This window comes from Pterocles gutturalis, unplaced genomic scaffold, assembly GCF_000699245.1.
Source record: "Pterocles gutturalis isolate BGI_N339 unplaced genomic scaffold, ASM69924v1 scaffold19011, whole genome shotgun sequence".
Lineage (NCBI taxonomy): Eukaryota > Metazoa > Chordata > Aves > Pterocliformes > Pteroclidae > Pterocles > Pterocles gutturalis.
The window spans coordinates 114926-125509 of NW_010106072.1; the positions used below are offsets into that span (position 1 = coordinate 114926).

General features: G+C 46.8%; 1 protein-coding gene across 1 annotated transcript in view; it reads left to right on the forward strand.

Annotated features, from left to right (window-relative positions):
• LOC104472104 (protein kinase C eta type-like) overlaps positions 1–2471 on the forward strand; it is a gene marked incomplete at its 5' end in the record, with an annotated part of 117392 nt that extends 114921 nt beyond the window's left edge. Inside the window, 2 exon segments of the mRNA XM_010087652.1 lie at positions 1–27; positions 1470–2471. The exon segment at positions 1–27 is cut by the window's left edge and continues 30 nt beyond it. Of these exon segments, the coding sequence (XP_010085954.1) occupies positions 1–27; positions 1470–1616 (174 nt within the window).
• Between the last annotated feature and the right edge of the window lie 8113 nt (positions 2472–10584).

The window sequence follows — 10584 nt, forward strand, 5'->3', positions numbered from 1 at the left end:
ATGGAGCCACCATTCAGGCCCCGAATTGTATGTGGGAAGGAGGGGTGGGGGAAAGGGATCATGTTTTTTTTTTATCTTCTGGGCTCTATAGGCAGGTTTATTCCAATAAGACAGGAAAGGAGGTGGAAGAAGGGCAACCTTGACACAAAAGCCCTGGCCTGAGAGCTGAAGTCTCAGGTCTTGGCTTGGCTGCTGGTTTGACACCTGATGTTGTACAGGTCACTTTTTCCCTCCATGGTGTATTTTCAAAGGCAGCTCAGCCAAAAGATGAAGGTTTGTAAAAGCAACTGCAGCCAATCAGTCACCTAATTACCCTTTGCCTTGCCCCAAATATAAAACAGGGTAAGTAATCCTCATTCTGACCGCTCCACATACCTCTTCATGACTGGGCTGTCTCTCTTTTGTCTCTGTCTGTCTGAACAGCACCCAGCAAAGTGTTCCCTGCTCAGATCACTGTCAGCTGAGTGGTTCAAAGGGCAGATAGGCTGCAAAGGACACAGCACTGCCCCTTTTCCCAGTGGTGCTACACAGCCCAAAGGATGCTCTCCATGGAGAGCCTTTCCAAGGTTGTCTCTACAGCTTCCTTGCCTTCAGAATTGTTACTTGGAGTGGCTTTGATGCTGTGGTCACTCTTCAAACTCATAGTGACAGTGGTCAACCCAGTCCTGCTCCATGAAGCTCACTGGGTGCAAGATCAGGCACTCGGAGGAGCTGTGGCAGCTCAAGATCAGGCTCTTGAGTTGTTTCTTGACCAGAATCAAAGGCTAAGGGAGCCTTGTTAGTCCGCCATGAGCTGGTCAGGATCTGGGAACATTAGACTTCAATGTCAATAAAACATCTTGTTCTGGATGCAGGAAAAACACACGCTTTGTCAAAATGTGCCACGAACCCCGTTTGTGTGTGTGCATTATAAACAGTCCCACTTTGTGGCACGCAGCAAGGAATCCGGCACCTGGAGGCAAGCCATTTGTCTTCCCACGGCCCAGTAATTCATTATTGTGCAAGTTTAATGGCTCGCACATAGAGGAGTGTACGCCCCCCCAAAAAACCCAGCTGAGACACTGTGTAGATAAGGAGGGACTGTGTGGAGTCAGCTAATTGGAAACACGGCTGATAACTGCTTGGAATGGCTGGGTCTGTGCTGACACTCGAGGAAAGGAACTGATTTATGTGCCCTGCCCTGCCATGTCTGGGCAGGCAACCCATCAGAGGTGGTGTCAGTTAAATCAGAGAGGGGTTTGCTTGTCAGAAGCCTGCAGAGGCTCTAAAAGGGTTTACAAGGTAAGAGGTTCTGTGGGGGTACTCAGCTGCTCCCACTCCAGCCTCAGAAAAAGCTTTCAGTAAGCTCAGCCTGGGTCACAGAGGTGATGGTTCATTGAACTCAAGACTAGAGTGAAGATGCAGAGCGACTATCAAGCGGATGATACATACTTCTGACATGTCTTTCCTTTGTCTTTTCTGTTTGACAGAAATCCAAGGATGACGTGAGCAACTTTGATCCAGATTTTATAAAAGAGGAGCCCATTCTGACTCCCATTGAAGAAGGAGTTCTTCCGATGATAAACCAAGATGAATTTAGAAACTTTTCATTCACAAGCCCAGAACTGCAGCAGTAGCTACAGCTCTGGGGAAGAGCTGCAGGGAGGACTGGGTGGAAATAAAATGAAAAACAAGTTTACCAGAAATTTCATTCTCAAGGAGTAACAATGCACTGACTTTACACAATACAGCAGCACCACCGTCAACCTTACTTCAATGTGAAATTAAAAACTTCCTGTATTTTTAGGATTGATGCAGCTCTTGGATCAAATATCAACAAGGTGGAACAAGCATGATATTGTAAATAGCTGATGCAGACAGAGAATTGAATGCTGAGCTAGTTGGCTCTGCCTGAATGTCACCGCTTGCAGTGAATTCAAGGAGTCAGCATGTGCATGAAACAAGTGTCTTGCAGCTCTGAGCCAAACTTGTTACAATTCTGATTGTTTGCAAGACTATTTTGAGGAGTCCCAGCACTGTCCAGCGTTTTGGAGCCGTGATCCAGCATTCCATGGCCCGACTGAACCGGATATTCCTAATGACTTTACCTGTCTCTGCAGTATTTATTTCTTTCCAAAGGACAAATGGCTCTCTTTGCCACTGTTTGGATTTCCTTGTGAAATATTTCATTGTGCTGACTAGCAGAAGGAAAAAAACAAATGCCCTGTGCCCCACACAGATTCTTCCAGATCAAAGGGAAGTCACGTGCTTGTAGTGTTTTACTGTTTGTGCGATATGAAAAGTTTTAGTGTTTGCATTCTGTGAAATGCCTTTTTACATCATGCATCTTCAATGCTCCTTTCTTTGCCTCCCAGCCGTTTTCAGCTATAATGTAACTTGTAAAACCTTACTGTTTATTTAGGCCTATTCTATTTAATGATGCTATACAGAGCCCCTTTTGTGGGTTTGGTACCTCATTAAAATTTTGATCCAAAGTGGTAGCGCTTAAATTGTTTGTAGCATTATTGCCCTGGGAGCCGCAGAGCTGGCAAACTGCTTGGAAGCAGATTTGTCGACCAACAGGTAACACAAAAGGACAACTTCCTCCCAAGAGAATGAAACACCTTATCTCAGAAACAGGGTGACTTGATTTGGTTTGGATGTGAGGGCTTATTACTCACAGGGCACTTCTTATCAGTTGCAGCCCCAAGCCTCTGCCACAGGCAGACTGAGACAATTTTTCAGTGCAGTTTGTAGAAACCAGACACTCCAGGAGATGGTTCTGTGCTCTCCCTGCTCTGCTGGAAGCTGGATGATTTTTCTGTAGCTCCGTGGCACACCTTTGCACTCCTTGCTAGGCTTGGAGCCTTTTCGTCAAGCAGATGTGAATTACTAGAGAAGATGAAGGATTTCAAACCTCTTGCAAAACTGATGATGTTTGTATAGCGCTAGTCACATGCTTTAACTTGAGAGAAGGGTGAGGTGCAGCGGAGAGGGACACTTCTGCACAGACTTTGCACCACTGCAACTGTGGAGGTGACAGAAGGGAGTAGAAGCCTTTGTCAAGGAAATTACAGAGACACAACTCCTCTTACAGCACAGATCTACCAGTATGTACGTGTTCACCTGCTGTTGAGACCAAGTTAGCAATAAGAAAAGAAAGCTAAGTTCTACATACAAGTGATACTCCTTCCAGCCCAAGCCCTCTCTACTTGCCTGAGCCCCTTTTGCTTCCACCCCTAAACCTTCTGCTGAGCTGTTTGACAGGTGGGGCAGAAGTTCAGTTGCCCTTGGACTCCTCTTGCCTTTGTGCTTGTGCATTATACCAGTTCTCCCTTTTCCTTTCTTGCATCTCCTCTTTCATGTAAGCACAGCTCCATCCTCAGGTCTCCTTTTCCTTCTGTTGGCATCTTCTGGCCACATCACAGCCAGATGGCCTCTTGTCTCTTTGCTGATCTATAGACACCCACCTCCTTCAAAGTGGGGCAAGAGGAGGAAAGACAGGTTGTATGGTATAAGTGGGAGAAAGAAGAGTGGATATCCAGAAAAATGATCCAAGAACCAGTCGTGCAGGCTAGCTTGAATTACTTTCCCATATAGGAAGAAACGGTACAGGGGTGAGTGCATTTGCATGAGAGGGCCACTGTGGCATCTTATTCATGTGTGAATTCAGCATAGCGTTCACCTGTCTGGTGTAGACATGACCCTAGGCAACTCCTCACTCCGTTTCCCACTCAGTTTCCCAGCATTATGACTGCAGCAGTGCTCACTTGGCAAGGGGTAAGTGCAGCTAAGCTGGCGACCGAGAGTGGGAGCACCAAAACTTTCTATGAAATTTGTGTTGACATCTTTTTGACTCTCACACTGTTGAAGATTATAAATGACCTCTCCTTCCCTGGAGATCAGTGCAGGAGAACAGTAAGTGATACACTTTTTTTGCCAGCAGGTTGGTATCATCCCAGGGTTTCATTAGTTGTGTTATTCCTTGGGCTCTGGAGACCTTCTGGACTGATTCCTGCTAGAGAAGCTGGTGCCATACTGTTGCCTTCAGCGTCAAGACATGGTCCCATCTCCATGGCCCCGGGATCTGAGCAGCTTTGCTTACACCACTGACAGTATGAAGAATGTGGACTATTCACCTTTGGAGACTTTTATTGGTGCAGCAATACCCACCAATCTGTGTCCTGAAAGCTTGGGGAGTGGAAACTACAACATCTCTGTAGGTGGTCTGTTAGGATTTTTGTGAACTGTAAATCAGAAAGCTTGTAGATCACTGGAAGATATAAAATGGTGTCTAAGGATACCCTGGGGAGCTGGAAAAGCTCCTTCCCTGGCCAGCCAGTACCTGCGTTGGCCCACGGCTTGTTGGGAAAGGGATCAAATCATAGAATCATAAAATACGAGGCTGGAAAGGACCTCAAGGATCATCTGGTCCAGCCTTTCTTGGCAAAAGCACAGTCTAGACAAGATGGCCCAGCGCCCTGTCCAGCAGAATCTTAAAAGTGTCCGATGTTGGGGAATACACCACTTCCCTGAGGAGATTATTCCAAGGGCTGATTGTTCTCATTGTGAAAAATTTTCCTCTTGTGTCCAATCGGAGTCTCCCCAGGTGTAACTTGTACCCATTACACCTCATCTTTCCCATGTGACTCGTTGTAAAAAAGGAGTCTCCATCGTCCTTTTAGCCACTCTTTAAATACTGGAACATGGTGACAAGGTCTCCCCTAAGCCTTCTTTTCTCAAAGCTGAACAAACCCTGTTCTCTCAGCCTTTCCTCATATCATAGGCTTCCCAGTCCTTTGATAATCTTTGTTGCTCTTCTCTGGACCCTCTCCAGCCTGTCCACATCTTTTTTTGGTATAGCAGAGATCAAAACTGAACACAGGATTCCAAGTGTGGCCTGACAAGCACTGAGTGGGACAATGGCTTCTTTATCTCTGCTGCTGATGCAACCCAGTATCCTGTTGGCTTTCTTTGCTGCAGCAGCACACTGTTCACTCATATTGATCTTCTTATCCACCAGGGCCCCCAGGGCCCTTTCCACAGAGCTGCTCCCCAGCTGGGTAGATCCCAGCCTGTGCTGCATTCCTGGATTGTGTTTTCCCGGTGCAAGACCTTACACTTGTCCTTGTTGAACTTCATAAGGTTCTTGTTAGCCCACTCTTCCAGCCTATCCAGGTCTTCCTGCAGGGTGGCTCTCTCTTCTAAAGTGTCCACTTCCCCACTCTGGTATCATCCGTAAACTTCATCAAGGTACACTTGATCCCATCATCCAGATCATTTGTGAAGATATTAAACAGTGTTGAGCCTAATATCAGTCCCTGGGATACACCACTTGTGACAGTTTGGAAAGGAGCTATTTACCACCACCCTCGGGGTGCAGTCAGTCAACCAGTTCCCCACCCACCACGTGGACCACTTGTCTGGACCATAATGCATCCGTTTCTCAAGGAGAAGGCTGTGGGAAACTATATCAGAAGTCCTGGAGAAATCCAGGTCGGCAATGTCCACTGCTCACCCCACATCAACCGAGCAGGTTACTCTGTCATAGAAGGCAATCAGGTTTGTCAGCTCTCAAAGGGAAATTCTGCTCCACCTTCACTTTTCATTGATTTCAAGTGGCATCAGGGTCACTCCACCCTACCATCACCCTTGCTGGAAAGCACGTGAGTAGATCCATGTTTGGACTAGAAGCCTAATTTTCTGCTACAAAGTAATTTCCTTGATTTTCACAATTTCACCTGAACCTTGCTTCGTCATTTAGGGCAGCTCTTCCTCTCCATTGCCTGCCTGGAACACACAAATCCACGTCATGATTTCAGCCACTCGAGTCAGCAGATCTTGAGTCAGCCACGTTTGGCTGAGATCCCTGAACTCTGCCATACTTTTTACTAGTCACAGCCATTTCAATCATGTTCCCTCCAGACTCTGTCAGCAGCATGGCTGAAGATCAGCTCATTAAAAAGTATCTGTGCCATACCTTTGCTTTTGAAAAAGCTGGATTAGTGTTTACACTGCCATTGAATATGTAAAGAAATATTGATTTTTATTTTTCTTAAACAAAGCAGGGATATTAAAAAAAAAAAGTTTTTCCATGAGCTAGCCTGCCAGCTCTTTTGGCTTCATTGCTTACCTGAGTGAATGCAAGATGGTTTTAGTCTATTAATTTGGTGCTAGCTTTAGGAGTATATTAAGCTGGCAGCCACAGGTTTGTAAGGTTTAAAGCATAAAATGCTTGTATTTGCTCCAGTGTGAAAACTGGCAACAGAGCAAATTATAATTGGTTCCCTTTGCACTGCTTTTAGTGCTTGCATGAAAAGGGAAGCATCCCTTTGATGTCTGTAAATTTGTGTTCTGTGCAATCCTTTCATTTTCAAAGAGGTTCATGAAATTTAGCTATAAAATTCAGTGGCCTACGTCTCATTCAAGGCCTTTGAAAGTTGAGGGTAAGAAGCAGATGGTCTAGAATGAAGAGATGAAAATCATCTCACATCTACTCAGGCTCACTGAGCTGCCAAAGATACAATTTTTAATACCACTGCTTGATATGGAAAAAAAATATTTCACAGACTCCAAGTGTCTAGGGGATTTTAATGTAAAAAATGCAATCCTAACTGCTGGATGACGATGCTTTGAATGCATCCTGGAAGACTGGCACAGGTTCCTTACTCTTTGTGAAGTCCTAAATGGTTTGCAACAGTATTTTCAATTGAAGCCGTGTGCTTCTCCTGCAGAAGTTGCTGTTTCTCCAGTTGGATATGAGAGAGGCTCCAGTGGCTGTGGTATGAGGACTTGATTAGCAATACCCAGAGCCAGGAGGAATGAAGAGGAGAACATGTCTGGGATCATCTACTCTGTCCCTTGACCAGAAAGTAAAGAGCCGTTCGCTGCTGCCTGCTCTCTCTTGGTTTGTTCAGCTGTTCAAGTGTGTAGTCAGGAGGTTTCTGCTCTTCCCCAGGGAGACCATTTCACGACTTTTACAACTCTTGCTGTTAAATAAATTTCCTGATACTTGGAAATTACGTCAATGAGATGAAAATCTGTCTTATCATGCCATTAGGATTCTCATTGGAAGCTGCAAGTCAGGGTTTGTATTACTAAATATATACAGGGCTGCCAAACCGAAGCATTCAGAAATGATGAGTCAGGTTGTCTGAGAATCATGGCTCGCTCAGAAAACAAGAGTTTTCCAAAATAATAACTGTCGAAGCCTTTTTCTTTTTTTTTTTTTTTTTTTTTTTTAACATCAAGGTTCTGAATATTTCAGATTCTGACTTGCATTTCTCCACATCAATAGAAGCTGGAATGTCATGTAATTATCATTCTTTTAGATGAAAGCTGGGGTCCATGAATTGATGTGAAGCCAGGCATTGGAGCTTGGAGGAAAAGGCCAACCACCAAGAGATGAGTGATAAAACTGTAAGAACAGAGGGCATGGCTTTTATGTATTTTTCAACCTCTTCCTAATCTTTGTGTATGGTCACCACACTGTGGTCCCTTGCCTCCCTGTCTCCAAAACCACAGAAACAGAGCATGCAGCATACAGGAGGCACAGGAGCGAAGAAAGAGAAGAGGAAGGCTGGAGAAAGCGTTAACATGGTGTATAGTCTCTGTCCATAGGGCTTGTTCAGCAGCATTTCTGAACTTGTGCCTCAGTCCTTGCACAAGCCTGTCACCTTTGCCCATGCTGCCCGTTCCCCACCTGCCCTGCTGCCTGTCCTGCCTTCCCCCAGGCACAGCACCCTCGGGTCGTCACCGTCTGAAGTGTCCTGCTGATGGAGCCAAGCCTGGAGGAAGAGCAGGAGGTCAAAAAGCGTGGAAGAACGAGAAGTAGTGTTGGCACTTGGCTACCTGAACATCTTCTGGTCCTAAAAACTGTGGTGGGGACTTTGGTACAGCCAGTGTCCCAGTGATGTCCGTGTATGACTGGAAGCTGAGGGAGGAGGCCAGGGTGTCTCCCCTGTCGCACCTTGTATTAGGAGCTAAAAAAGAGAGGGGACAGGAGGGTGTCCACTAAGAAATGGGGTCACAACTCTGGGTTGTGACCAAGAAGGTGGAGTATATTTTAGAAGTGCCTTGTGCCACTTGTGGGCAACTAGTGAAGACATGCAAGAAAGTCACCCTTTCATCTCTGCCCCCGTCCATGCTGGGGAAGGCAGATGCCTTTGCCTCAAGGAGGGCGATTTGATCGAGGAGACTTGGGGACCACAGGTCTCAGGGATGATGGGAGTTAGAAGCCGTTGTGGCAGAAGGCCATCAGGCAGGATTGCTGAGGAACAGCCCCAAACCCTTTCGTCCCAAGAAGGAAGCTTGAAATGAGCTTGGGTCAGACAGAGACAGAGGCTTCGCTCTGTGGGCTCCCACTGGTGACATGTCTGTGTGATGGTTTTAGCCCAGAAACAGTTTTAACTTGCCTGTGGTGTCAGCTCTCCTGCTCCAGCTCTGAGCTCCCATGGCGGTTGTTGGCAACAGGTCTTACAAAAGTGGAGGCGAGAGATTTTAGCAGCAAGTTCGGGATTGCTCAAAACTAGTGACTCAGTTCCTCCAGTGCTTCCTCCCCCCTTCCTTCAGATGAGGGGTTTATTCATCACCTGGTTTCTCATTTCCAAACATTTAATGTGGACTGGGGTCAGAGCCTTGGTTTTTCTACAACAGTGAGAACTAAAACTGTTTCTTCTTAAATGAAACGTGTTTCACCTTCATCTCACTTGATTCCAAGAACAACATCTCAAGCTCTTCAAAGCACTGCAACAACAGCAACACCGCCACCGTAGCCACCACGTATGCCAAGACAGAAGAACATTGCAAGAGTTGTCAATGAAGCCGTTTTTGGAGGCTAGCCAAAGTGTGCTGTGGTTGAACTGGGAATGAGAGGCAATTTTACGTATCTTCATCTTATCTGCCCCTAGTCTGAGAGGGGAAGCAGTTCCAGGCCTGCCTACTGCCCAGAGATACCTTCTGCACAAAAGTCTTTTGTCCTTTTCCAAAACACAGAGTCCAGAAGAAATAGGATGTTTAGAACCTTTATTAGAGTTTGGTACTCATCACAATTTTCTTCTGAACTGAGACATAACATCATGTTCGCCCCAAGAACTGGGTCATTGGGTTTGCAAATGCCAACAAGACACCAGCCAATATCTCCTCTAGCTTCTGGGGTGTTGGTGTGTCCCAAACTTGGAGTGAAGGCCGGACCATCGGTAGCTCGAACCTTCTGACTTGAGGCAGGAGGGCAGTATGACGGGTGAGTGTTTCACCTAGAGCTGAGTCACCATCATTTTTAAGCTCTGTGAACGCACTCTGGGGCTTGAGCTTAAGTATTGTTATCTGATAGACGTATCTGAACATGTTGCTCTCCTTGGGGCAACCTTTCTGTTTGCCGCTTCTCAAGCCCTTTATTCTGGCTCATCGCTCACCCTTTCTCCAAGGGGAAGGCAGGGTGGTGGTTTTGTTCATCTCTGTGCTTCTGCCACTTCCGTGGATAGTGGAGAAAACCTGCCTCCAGCTGCCTAAGGAGACTGGTCAAGTGAGCCGAATGTCGCAGGGTAATGTTCCCTTTCAAATGCTAATCTCAGTAGTTTAAAACTTAATTTTAACTGTAGGAAAAAAAGGCAAGTGTGACCTTTAAACCTGCTCAGCTAGGCCTGGACTTCAGCAAAATCCTTCCGCTTGTGGGAACCTTCATCACCGAGTTTCACTGGGGCTCCCTGCAGACCCATGAAAATTGCCACAGAGAGCCTGGGTCTAAATTACACCCCGGCAGTTGAAGGCTGTCTTTTGTTTCTGCTTCTAATGAGCAAGATTTTCCCTTGCCAGCTCGGGCTGCCTTCTCTAGTCTGTTACCCTGACTCTAATTTTCCTTGCACTGCAACAATTTGCCGTGGCCCTGAGTGTCCTGCCCAGGGCAGGAGGGGGGGAGCTCTGCTGGTGCCCATCTGGGGAAAGTGTTGTAACCCAAAATGGGGATGTCTCTCAGATGTTTTGGTGGAGCCTGGTAATTTGTCTGAGAAGGAAAATCCCCAAACTGCAATCAGTGCCTGGGATGCTTGGGTGGAAAATGACAAAACTGTAATGTGGGTCATCTCCCCGTGGTGTGTCTGCATACAGACCTCTCAGCGTTGGTCTGGACCAGCCAGCGTGACCAAAGGTATCTGGGCCTTTGTTCTGGCTCCACAGCCTGTATCTTGGGTTGAACATAAAAGAAGCAAAGACCCCATGGCCATGCTGACAAATGGGGGTTTGTTAGACCTGGGTGACCCACAATGCCGCTGAAAGCGTCTCGGGCAAAAAGCCGGTGACCTTCTCCTCTCTCCTGTTTAGCTAGGCTCAGGCAGAGGGGCTGGGTGGGATGGATGGATGCTCTCTCCTGGGACATTCAGGAGGGTCAGGAAGGGACGTGCCTCCTGGGTCAGAGGGAGGTCTGCAAGGAGCCTGGCAGTGGTGGCCAAATTGTGAGGGTGACCTCATGTAAGCATCTCTCAGTTTTGATGGAGCATGAGCGTATCCTGGGGATTCCTGAGCACTAACAAATGGCTAAGGAGCCCCCAGCAGCAACTGGAGTTCAACAGCAGGCAGCTGGCTCATGGCATCCGGCTTTGGAGACTGGTT